This window comes from Medicago truncatula, chromosome 8 (assembly GCF_003473485.1).
Source record: "Medicago truncatula cultivar Jemalong A17 chromosome 8, MtrunA17r5.0-ANR, whole genome shotgun sequence".
Taxonomy (NCBI): domain Eukaryota; kingdom Viridiplantae; phylum Streptophyta; class Magnoliopsida; order Fabales; family Fabaceae; genus Medicago; species Medicago truncatula.
Window position 1 is genome coordinate 21402142 of NC_053049.1, and position 12326 is coordinate 21414467.

The 12326-nt window shown below is 37.6% G+C and overlaps 1 protein-coding gene across 1 annotated transcript; it reads right to left on the reverse strand.

Annotated features, from left to right (window-relative positions):
- Positions 1–952: 952 nt before the first annotated feature.
- On the reverse strand, positions 953–1837 carry LOC25502468 (uncharacterized). The gene has a single exon (XM_013590002.1). The coding sequence runs from the start codon at positions 1835–1837 to the stop codon at positions 953–955; it is 885 nt and encodes a 294-aa protein (XP_013445456.1).
- Between the last annotated feature and the right edge of the window lie 10489 nt (positions 1838–12326).

A 12326-nucleotide genomic window follows, 5' to 3' on the forward strand; every position in this document is an offset into this window, starting at 1 on the left:
CCGCTGCGAGTTTTATGAAAACTAATTTACGCATGTTTTGAGAAAATGAAAACGTAGAATCTAGACTCTTTCAAATAATTGATTTATTCACATGATTTATTGTATTCGGGGTTTAGGGTGTTACACCAAGCTCTTAGAGCATGTCGAAATCTTCATGCTAGAGATAACATTTTTAATGCTGGAAAGAACAAATTTAACTCTCATTGACTGTATTAATTGAGCCTGTCGAAATTAAAGGCTAACAATTTGACCAAATTTTCCGGGTTGATCCTATCCATGTACACCCCAATGCATGTTAGTAGAAGTTACCATATTTTCCTATGAATTTTCTTTGTAGTGTGGAAAAAATAATTTGGTAAAGAAGCAAAAGAATATATATCTATGTTTATGAGCAAATATATAAATTTATGTTTGAATTATCAATTGTTTGCAGAACGAATATTTCTATGAATTGTGTTTGAATTATCGATTGTTTGGTTGGTATATATATCCATATCTATAACTTGAGCCTAATTGCTTGATAATTCTTGTAATAGTTCATTAACACCATTAGAAGTTTCTTACAAATCATTAAGAGTGTGTTTGAATAGAGTGTGTTTGAATTGAGGAATACTTTTAAGTTAATGTGTTATAGCAAAGAGTCACCAACTCAGATAAATAAAACATGTCAATTCTTTAAAAAAAAAAAAAAAAAAAAAAAAAAAAACTAAACATATCAATTGAAACATACCCACTGAAATAAAATAAAATACCAACTGAATCCTAATCAACTAAATTTCTAACAATAGTCATATGAAGCAAAAAAAAAAAAAAAAAAATTAGGTCAACAATAGGCTTTCCAAAATATAAAGAATTTAGGGTTAGTAGTGTTTTACCCTCTGTAATATAGGTCATTTTCAGGTTTACCCTCTGTAAAATATTTTTTTTTTTTCTTCAGAATACCCCCTAAAATTTAAACAACATCTTCCATAGGCATCCCTGTAGTTGTACGAATTGCCCCTGCTACTGGTAATATTGTTCCTGCAACATGTGTTATACGTAAGGCTTCACCGTTATCAGATTCCAATTCCAATTCTTGATTCTTCTTCATCCTTCTCAATCTAACAAACAATAGAATACTTAACAAGATCAAAAGTATGCACCCAACAAACAAGGACCATGCAACAATCATCCACACATTGGTGTTCTTCTTCTTACCAATATCAGCAGAAGCAACAACAATTGAGAAGTGTCCTTGTTGCACTGTTGAACACACATTACCAGGTAGTAGAATATCAAACGTCACTGAACCATGCAGATCAAAATAAACACACATTGGAACTGAACCATATGGTGCTGGTTTCACATCATGAAACGTTATCAAAATCGGTTTATCATCAGAAACTTTTATATCCAATTCCGGCAATTCAGATGCATTCAAATTGACACCCCTATAGGTCAAGAGACCTAAAACAGGAGCCAAATATGAATAACCTAATGGTAAAGGATAGAAATTCTCGGACCAATTGGCTAAGTTATGGTAAACCATAACAAGCCTCTCTACATAAGGCTGCTCAATAACACCGGGCGGGATCTGAAACTCTTTGTAGCTTTGAACACTTCTTGTTCTCAAACTACCACTTCTAAGTCTCAGTGCTGAAACTTTAATCCCGGTTAGGTTATTAGGTACATCGGCATCGTAAGGGAATCCTGTTTTAGACCTAAAGGAGAATGCCTTGAAAGCATAATCTTGAAGGAGGGAATCAAGGGCTCTAGATGAGTTAATATCATCATAATTTTGAAGGTGAGCATATGATAATGGGAATGAGAGAATTGCAACGAAAAGTGTAGCAGCCATTGTTTGAAGAAATTTGGCATATGAGTAATGAAAGATTTACAACACAAGGTTTGTTTATATAGGCAAAATATATATATAAGATTCTGATGTTTTATTTATTTTGATTAATGTGATATTTTAGAATTTATTTGTCGAATTTTGTGTATAGATACGATCTTTTTTGAGATTAATTCAGATTTGATTTTTTTTATAATATGGATATTATTATTTTTAGTTACGAAAGAAATTTATGATACGAAAATATTTATTTTGTCCAAAACATGATTGATAATATATTTTAGTTAAATAAGTGATTTTCACATATGTTTTCAGTCTTTTTGTGATTTCATCGTTGTTTGTGTTGGTTTCCCGTTTTTGTGTGATGTATTTTTTATTTCCAATTTGATTCGGGTTGAAAGAGTAACTTTGATCAAGTCTCAATCTATGCATGATTTTGATGTTTTCAATGTTGGGGATCCGGAAGGGATTTGAATATAGTAATATTTGTAGGCATATGTACGCTATCATTATATTCTATTAACATGGATATTCTGAGTTTGTTCGCAGATTCATCCTTTCTGTTTTTAGAAACTTTGAATTTGTATTGTATCAATATAGTCTATAAACTTGAATGAAAGAATATCTTTTATTTTTATAAAAAAAATCAGTTCTTATAAATATTTTGATTGGGTACGTACCCATTATTCAATTACTCAATGTCATATTTTTAAATTAATTTATCTAAAAATAAGATCAGTTTTTTTGCATACTGAGTATGAGTATCCAACAAAACTTCAAGTTCCTCCGATGATAAATATGGAACAATTTGAAAAATCAATCATATTTACCACTTTAATTATTCTTCGTTTAACCCGCTTTTATTAGGATTTTTTTTTTCCATAACCATCCCGTTATGGAAAGAATCATCAAATAATTCCAAGGGACTCATCCCATAAGGAGTCTACATGGTCGTGGTATGTGGGCGAATAAACCCACAAGGAAGTCAGCCAAAGTTGCTTGCGACAGGGAAGAACACAGACTAAGGTGAACAACCAACATGGTCTGTAGCGCATAAGAATGTGGATCAAAAGTGAATAGCCAGCATGGTCGATGGCATACATATACTCAAGAGTAAGTCCGCACAAATGTCCCTAAAAAGACAACCAATGTCCTCCTAAGAAAGTTTTCCAAGCAAAGGTACAATGGCATAAAACCTATAGCTTTTAATCATAGGGTCAAGTATGTTGAATATTTATAAAATACACATATTGGTCCACACCTACTGACTTGAGCATATTCATAAAATACAGAGAAGAAGGCATCAGCTTCTGGAAATATCCTACTCAAAGGACATTCAATGCCGTAAACCCAAGGATCTCAAGTATGACATGATCGGTAGAGACGCCACTAGGGATTTAACTAGAGAACAAAACTTTCCATCATTTTGAAAAGATATCCCATGGTTAACACACATCTTGTAACAACCCGTTTTTAGCTACAATTATTTTATTTATTTATTATATGTGCTTATTTATTTTTGTGTGTAATTAATTCAGAATTAGTGGATTTTTGGCCTAGAAAAATATTTCTCATTTTGGAGATTAATGGTATTTTGGTTTTTTGATGAGTACGGGTAAATTAGTCATTTTATTAAGAATGTTATTTTTGTTGTTTTAGTGAGAATAGTGATTTTTACCAAGTTACTAGTGAGTTGATGTAATTATTTGGAGATGATAATTATTTGATATTTTAGTGACTTAATGAGTGGTAACTTTTTAGAATTTGTTAGTAAGAGTTTTAGGCCCATTGTGAATATTAGAAACCTAGCCCATTGAGAGGGATGGTCATCGATACCCCGGTCAATGGCTCAGTGGCTACTTCCTTTGTTTGTGTTAATTGTCCGGTTGTCGCGTCATTTTTCGGAGATCAAGGCTATTTGATTAGCTTTTGACTCGCTAATTATTTCACGACTGAACATTTGATTTTTATTAAGAAAAGGGGAGAAAAGTTCAAACTACCCCATTTTGAAAAGATTTTGGGTTCGGGGGTTAGTTGCATAAAGGGAAGGTATTAGCACCCTTTATGTCCGTAGTACTCTACGGGAACCTCTTGGTTTCTATTTAATTTTCGTGCTATAACTTGCTTGCTTATTTTTGAAAAGAAGGAATTAAAGTGAAAAAAAGATAAAGACCTAAACATCTACATTTTTATTGTTTGAAAGGACATGGTCCTCTGCCTACGTACCCGTGAGGGATCAAAACCTCGTAGTTCGGGGTAGAAATCGACGTTTGATTGGTTTTGTGTTTTTTATTAGTTTTGAAAAAGGTTTTAAAATGAAAAGCCAAGTGGCAAAATAGGAATGGATTTCTGTTTTTTAATTTAAATGAAAATAGACTCAAAGTATAGTTAAATTGATTGATATTTGATTAAGAAAATAAAATAAAAAGGACGATCACTTGATTTAGGATCAAGGTTTAAAAAAAGTATTTTTATGATTTTTTGGTTATTTGCATGTTTTGTTGTTTTTTGAATAATTGCTAAACTAACGGGGCAAGAAAATAAAACGTAATAACCTAAGCAGAAAAGTAGAGCATACACCCACACACGCACACATGCACCTAAACTATTACAAAAAAAACCTATTTACATTCTAAGGTCTGCAAAAAAATAAATGATAAGAAAAAGTAAATAAATTATTTACATCAAGGCCTAATTTACATTCTAACATGCATGAGAGAACATAAATTAATAATTACAATGCTAAACGATAAATAAAATGTATGCAAGACTTGGAAGAAATAAATAAAAGGTTCAATCACAAGGTGGGAGGTGTAGCAGTATTATGGGGTATGCAGAAAGTAAAAATACAGGTTTGGGCCTAGATAGAAACGGAGCGGGTCATGGGTTAAGCCTGGCGGGTCGACCCGGATTTGAGAGGTATATAAAGGGTGTGAACCCTAATTTCCTCATTTTTCTTTTCCTTCTCTCTCTTCTTCCCTAAATCTCTCAAACTCTCTCTATTCTTTCTCCCTTCTCCGACGGAAAGGTGAGGGGGTTCTGGCGGCGGCTGGCCGGCCGGTGCGGCGGCGCCACCGCGCCGGAACCCTAAACTTAATTTTTTTTATTTTTTTTTTCTCTAAACCTACTCTATTCCTTCTTCCGGTTCCAATTTTACGTCTGAAACTTTCAAAATGGGCACGGTTCAACCTAGATCTAAAAAGGGAAGAAATTTTTTATAACTTTTTAAATTCGGACTTTCTTTGAACGGTGTTGAATCGGCCTGTATTGAAGCGTTTCAACGGTTTCTTTGATGCTGGAAACGGCTACCGGTGCTGTTGTGTCACGGTTTTGGTGTTGTACGGCGTGGTAGGTTCGCGGTTGGACTCCGGCTGTGTGGGCGCGTCTCTGACTTTCTGTGCGTGTTTTTGTGTTCTGCCGTGGATTTCCTGTTGTTTCTGCCGTCCTCTCTTTTTCGTGTGTTCTTTGTGTTGTGCAGGTCTCTATTTATAGAGTGAGGTTGAGGCTAGGGTTCAGTAGCTTGGGGAGGAGAAAAAGCAATTTCGGTTGTTGGATTAGGATGAAAGAAGGAGGACGCGATTGTGTTCCTGAGTTTTTGCGGATGAGGATTGATGAAGGCTGGATTGGAATGGCATACGCGTGACACTGTTACTCTGAACCTGGACCATTTTGGACTTTTTATGGATAATTTTGGGACTTAATTAAAAAGAAAAATTAATAATAAAAGGATAATATCTACATTTTTGGTTTTAAATAAAAAGAAAGAAAAAATTTAAAATGGGAATAAAAGGAATTTAATCTAACTTGGACTAAAATTAAAATTAGAATTCTAAACTAAAAATTTAAAAGATGGAAATAAATAATTAAAGACTGAGAGAAGAGGGCCCGATTCGGAACTTTATGAGGTATTTTAAAATACCTCCCTGCCGAATTTTTCACTGAAATGTGAGTCTGGTCCGAGTTCGGAGACGTGTGTCAGTGGGACCTTAGGTCAAAATTTGGGGTATGACAGATGCCCCTATTTAAGTTTCTTCGCTCAGAGATTCGAAGATAAAATCTTTGACTCGACGAACCGAAGAGACTTAAATACAAAAGTGCACCAATTTTGACCTAAGATGTTTATGAATGCTCATGATTTAATTATGAATGCATGATGACAATGACGGCTCGACTGGAATGAAAAGACATTGGGATACCCAAATTCTTCGAAGAAAGGGGTCCGACTTTAATGGGGAATCTGGTTTCACTGGGGAAAATGGTTGTTCCTCATCGTCTCGATGCCTCGAAACAAAGTGCAATGGTTCAGACTCCAATGTCCATTTGTGGACTTGGTTTTGAAAATGAAGTAATAGAAGGATACAAGTTATTTGTTGGTTGAAATTGGCCACTTGTTGCAGGCTGTTCATTGGTTGGAACTGGTCGCCGGGCATAAAGATAACAGATTGACATGAGTTGTTCGTTTGTTGGAACTAGTTGCTCGAAAGGAAAAAGAAATTGACATAGGCTATTCGTTTGTTGGAATCGGTCGCTGGGCATAAAGATAAAAGATTGACATGAGTTGTTCGTTTGTTGGAACTAGTTGCTCGAAAGAAAAAGAAATTGACATAGGCTATTCGTTTGTTGGAATCGGTCGTTGGGCATAAAGATAAAAGATTGACATGAGTTGTTCGTTTGTTGGAACTAGTTGCTCGAAAGAAAAAGAAATTGACATAGGCTATTCGTTTGTTGGAATCGGTCGTTGGGCATAAAGATAAAAGATTGATATGAGTTGTTCGTTCGTTGGAACTAGTCACTCGAAAAGTTGGATTGGTGACATCTCTGGAACAGCTATGCTGGGGATGATACTTAAAGTTGAAGTTGACATCGAGATTAACTAGCGCCATGACTAGTACGGCTTTCCGCCAGGGATGACACTTCGAAACTAAAGTTGAAATTTGAAATTGAAATGGAAGATGTTTTACTCGTAGAAACTTGCGGCTTGACGCAATGGTAAACTAAGACTGAACCGAAGTGACATGACCGAACCGATTGATGAGTTTATGTATGAATTGATGTCGTGCACATGTTGTGTACGCACGAATGCATGATTATCAGTAAATGCATGATTGTTATGAGTTTGTGGTTGTATGAGTGCATGGAAGCGTTGATGTGATGAATGCATGCGTGTAATTTATGAATGTAGGATGATTTGACTTGAATGAGAAATGACAACGGATATCCAAACTCTTTGAGAAAGGGATCCGACTCCACTAGGGGGATGTTGTAGTTTCACTGGGGAAAATGATTGTCCACAACAATTTAATGGGGACCAGATTTTTTTAGTGACACTTTTTAACTTGATAAAAAGGTTCGCGAGAATCCACTCGGCTTGATAAGCATCTGCGAGAATCCACTCGGCTTTTGATAAACAGGTTGGCCGGAATCCACCGGGCTTTTGCGAGAATCCACTCGGCTTTTTTGATAAAAGGTTTGCCGGAAGTCACCGGGCTTTTTGGTAAACATTTGCGAGAATCCACTCGGCTTTTGATAAAGGTTTGCCGGAAGTCACCGGGCTTTTGCGAGAATCCACTCGGCTTTTGATAAAGGTTTGCCGGAATCCACCGGGCTTTTGATAAAGGTTTGCCGGAATCCACCGGGCTTTTGCGAGACTTGAAATAAGATAAACATTAAACTCAAGCGTCCGTTGGTGGACTTGGTGACTTGTTATAAGGTAAAAAGATAAATGCAAGTTGTTTGTTGGTTGAACTCGCCACTTGAAGTAAGATAAAGAGGTAAATGCAAGTTGTTCGTTGGTTGGAACTTGTCACTTGTCATAAGGTAAAAGGGAGATGCAAGTTGTCCGTTGTTTGATTGGGACTTGCCACTTGAAATGTTTGATTGGTGACATCTCTAGAACAACTACGTTGGGGATGACACTTTGATGATAAGAAGGTAAAACAAGACGTTCATTTGTTAGAAACTTGCGGGTTCACAAAACGATAAGTTAAGACCGAACTGAAGAGACACGACCAAAATGAAATTCTGGATGATTGATGCAATTATGTGTGAATTGATGTTGTGCATATGCTATGAACGTATAAACGTATGAATATGTGAGAAGATTGATGAATGCGTGATTGTATGATTGTATGGATGTGTGACTACACGATTGTATAGACTGTATAACGGCATGACTGTATAGACCGTATATGCTAGATGACTCGATGAACCGAGACAAGACAGGTAAGATGGGAGTCGGACCGACATTGCATTACAAACACTCGGCAACCTTCCTTGGAGATGATATTATTGTGAGCAAATCGAGCCGTTGATGGTGTAAGAACCTGGCACTAGGTAGCCACCGATGCCTCCTGGGGGGTGAGCCCATTGTTGATGAAAGAAGTCTGGAAGAAGTCGCCATTTGTAAACCGGCACAGAGTGTCCTTCCATTGGTATGCTTCAGTAGTCATGCTTTTTTCTGTTTTATTTTTCTTTGAAAATCCCTAACTTTTGCCTGGACCGCCCTTTCGAGTTTTCAGTCCACCGGGAATATATTCTTTTTGTTTGCCCCTAATTTTTGCCTGGACCGCCCTTTTCGGGTTTTCAGTCCACCGAGACGCTCATTTTTGCCTAAGTCGCCATTTCAGGTTTTCAACTTAGCGAGCTTTGATTTTTTTGTATTTTTCGACTGTGTTAGCATCTTGCTCAAAGTAGAGGTCCTCTTCATAGTGCTGGAGTGTAACTGTTCTCGAGGCGGATGCTGATGTACACTTCACCTACTCACGAGTTCCAAGAGAGTGTGTTTGTTGTTCACACTTTTCAAAAAATGTAAACATGTTTTTTTGTATTTTTTAAAATTTTTGCTTTAAGTATTGCCATCAAAAAAATAGAAGAAATTATGCAAATAGAATAAATGAGAATTCCAAATAAATGGGCGCAGGCTCAAATTTGATGAATTGAGTGGTGACCTGCCAAGGGCATGGCTCCACGGATTTTTTTGAAAATTTTGGAAAAATGGTAAATGTAATGGGGAGGGTACATTGAACACAGTAACCATTATTCTCCCTAACAACTTTGAATGCCCCTGTTCCGAGTCTTTGATCTGCAAATGCTTCGGATCGGAGGTCTTTTGATAGCTGGATGCCCCAGGTGGATTGTGCCTGACCGGATGCAGTTACTTTGTCTTTTGATCCTTAACTTTTGCATAGATCGCCATTTCGGGTTTTCAATCTATCAGGATAATCATTTTTGTTCATGTCTCTAATTTTTGCCCGGACCGCCCTTTTGGGTTTTCAGTCCACCGAGACGCTCATTTTTGCCTAAGCCGTACTTTAAGGTTTGCGACTTATCGAGCTTTATTATTTTTTGACAAAGTATTTCTTGACCGCACCGGCATTCATAGGAAGTGCGAGTTTGTCATCCATGGTTGGAGAAGTTATTGCACGCGATCCTTCATAGTTAGGCGTCCACTTGCCCCTGGAGTCTGATTGGAAATATAGTATCCTTTTGAGCACAAAGTCTCATTCTTGAATTTCACGGGGACGAACCTTCTTGTTGGAAGTTTGTTTTCAAACTTTTTTTGACATGATTGCACAAGGTCGTCATGCATTTTAAGTTTGTTCAAGCTTGGACTTTGACATAACTCCTATTGTTGGGACTTTGATCGTGCGGGAAGCATCACCTCCCTGTTGTATACTTGAGGGAAAGAGGGGGGATGCCCCTGTTGAAATGTGTACTGAAGCACGATATCCGAGCAAAGCGAATGGTAGCACCTCGAACTAGTCTTTGTAAGTGAGTGCCATCTTCTGGATTATCTTCATGATTTTTGTTTGGTAGCTTTGATGGCTAGATGCCCCAGTAGGCGAGAGATCTTGTCATGAGTCTCTTCATTCATGTCTCTTTCAGCTTCGGATACAAGGAACTCAAAGTTGGAAGAGAGTACATGGTAAATGTGTTCAACGGGTTTATTAATGCATGATTTGTTGTTGATTTTGACAAGTAAACAAAAGTTATGATTATGCAGATATTTGTGAATGATTAATTATTTTTTGGGTTTTTTGTATTACCATTTTTCCAAGAAAAAGCACAAAATGAAAATAAAGTCGGGATCAAAACGACCTTTTTATTAATGATGACAAATCTTAAAGCAAAAAGCCCTACACTAGTTCACTTTCATCCTGGGCGGGATGAAAGGATGTTTTTTTTGAAAAGATAATAAACGAACAAACACATCACTGGAAACAAATTGAATAGCAGAAGACAAAACGTCGACCCAATTGCAGCTACACACTCGGATTCAATTTCTCGAAATGCAACACATTGTCGTCGATCAGCTTCTGGACTTCAATTTCCTAGGAGAAACAGTGCTCAACGTCATGACCTTGTGCCCCTTGATGGAAGGTGCAAGAGAGATCCTGTCTCCACCTAGTCGGCAATTTCTTGGGTATTGTTGACCAATCGTCCTTCTCGGACTCCTTCTTCCAATTGTACACCCATACCAACCATCTCAGCAAAGTTCTTGGGCGTGCTTCCGACCATCTTCTTGTAGTAGAACTGATTGAGAGTTTTTAAGAAGAGCTTGGTCATTTCTTTCTCTTCTACACGCGGGCTGACTTGGGCAGCGGTATCCCTCCATCGCTGGGCATACTCCTTGAACGTTTCCTCGCTCTCTTGAGTCATAGCCTGAAGATCACTTCGGTCCGGCGCCATATCCATGTTATAACTGTATTGCTCCACAAAAGCTTCACATAGATCACGAAAAGTTTGGATTCTCGTTTTCTCTAGATTCGTGTACCATTTTGAGGCGGGACCAGCCAGACTTTCTTGAAAGTAGCAAATGAGGACCTGATCGTCTCGAGCATATGCATACATCCTTCTTACATACATTTTCAAATGTTCCTCGGGGCAGGAGTTCCCTTTATACTTCTCAAAATCTGGGATCTTGAACTTGTGAGGTATCTGGACATTCGGCACCAAACAGAGATCATAAGTGGTCTTTCCAAATTTTTCTTTCCCACGGAGAGCCCTCATTTCTCGATGCATTTCATCATATTTTTCCCGCAAGTCATTCATTCTATCATCGGGCTCCATGTTCCCTGAATGGAAGATGGGTTCTTCATTTTGTGGAATGGTATGCATCATAGGTGTTGAATAAGTCATGACAACTGGAGGAGCTCTTACAGGAAGCAGAGGAACATGAGCTGCATATTGATGAGTAGGCATCTGAGTTTCAGAAGCAATAGGGCGGAATACTTCACTGAGACAAATAGGGACACTCCAAGGACGATCTTCTGGCCTAGAATTTGGGGAAGTACTGACAGGTATCGTCCATTCAGGAAAAATAGAGACAGTTGCTTCGGCTTGAGTGCTGATAGGAGGAGGAGGAGATGGTGGTTGATTATGTGCAGCCGTCAATGCTTTCATCAATTCAGTCATTTCATCCATCTTAGTTCGCATGACTGCCACCTCCTCACGGAGCAATTGATTTTCTTGTTTGAGAAACTTCATCCTTTCTTCATGATTGTTCGAGTGTTGTAAATGCGAGTGAGTTTCAGACGAGGATGCCATGACTCTTTGAGATGGACTGACCTTTAGTAGAAAAGACACAGTGTAAGACTCTGACTTGAAACTATGAATGCAAATGATGCATGCTTATGCAAAAACAGACACGTTTCTTTTTTGAAGGACTTGTCAAAGTAATTGTAAACTTGATAAGGAACATTGTTTTATTTAAAAATTGTAAAGACGTTGCAATTGGTTCCCTTTCAAAAGTAAGAACGAAACCAAGGAAAAAGTTCTTAACAAAAGCTAAAGCCCTTTTTGAAGTTTTGGGTTTCTTGGTGTTCCTTCTTACAAGGACCATATCTTTGATGTTTACGAAAACTTATCTAAGTCCTTCGATATTTTGATGAAAAAAAAGTTTTTTATGGATGAATGCATGTATGCATGATCATGCATGGTGAGGTTAAGTCCACAATGTTGGAGCTTAAGGGTAACAACGCCATTTGGTAAGGACTATGGTTTCATTTGTACCTGTATCACGGGTTCTACCAAGTTCCCAAAGTCATTAACCACTTCTGAATATTATCGGGTTACAAGACTACTCTTGATCCAATAAGATTCGTATGAAAGTTTCGTTTGAGTGTAGTATCGCGTATCAACTAATTCAAGACTACTCTTGATTAGCCACCGCACTACGTCCTAAAAGGCCAAGATGGGTTTAAGGTAACTAAAGGTCCTCAACTTTGACGGTCACTTGAAAATACGATGCCAACACGACTACTCATGTCAACATAAAATTACTTCCAAGATCCCTCCATTGAGTGGGGTTGTACCACATGAACCCAAACACGAGACTTGACTCTCGGAAAGGCACTTTGGTTATACCACCGTCCTATCTTATGTTTCTCTCAAGCCCGGGTGTAGGACTTATCTCACCACTCATGTTTAAGAGGAGAAAGAAAAGAGAAGATATGTACAACTATTTCCATCTTTTTGTTTTTTTGTTTTTTTT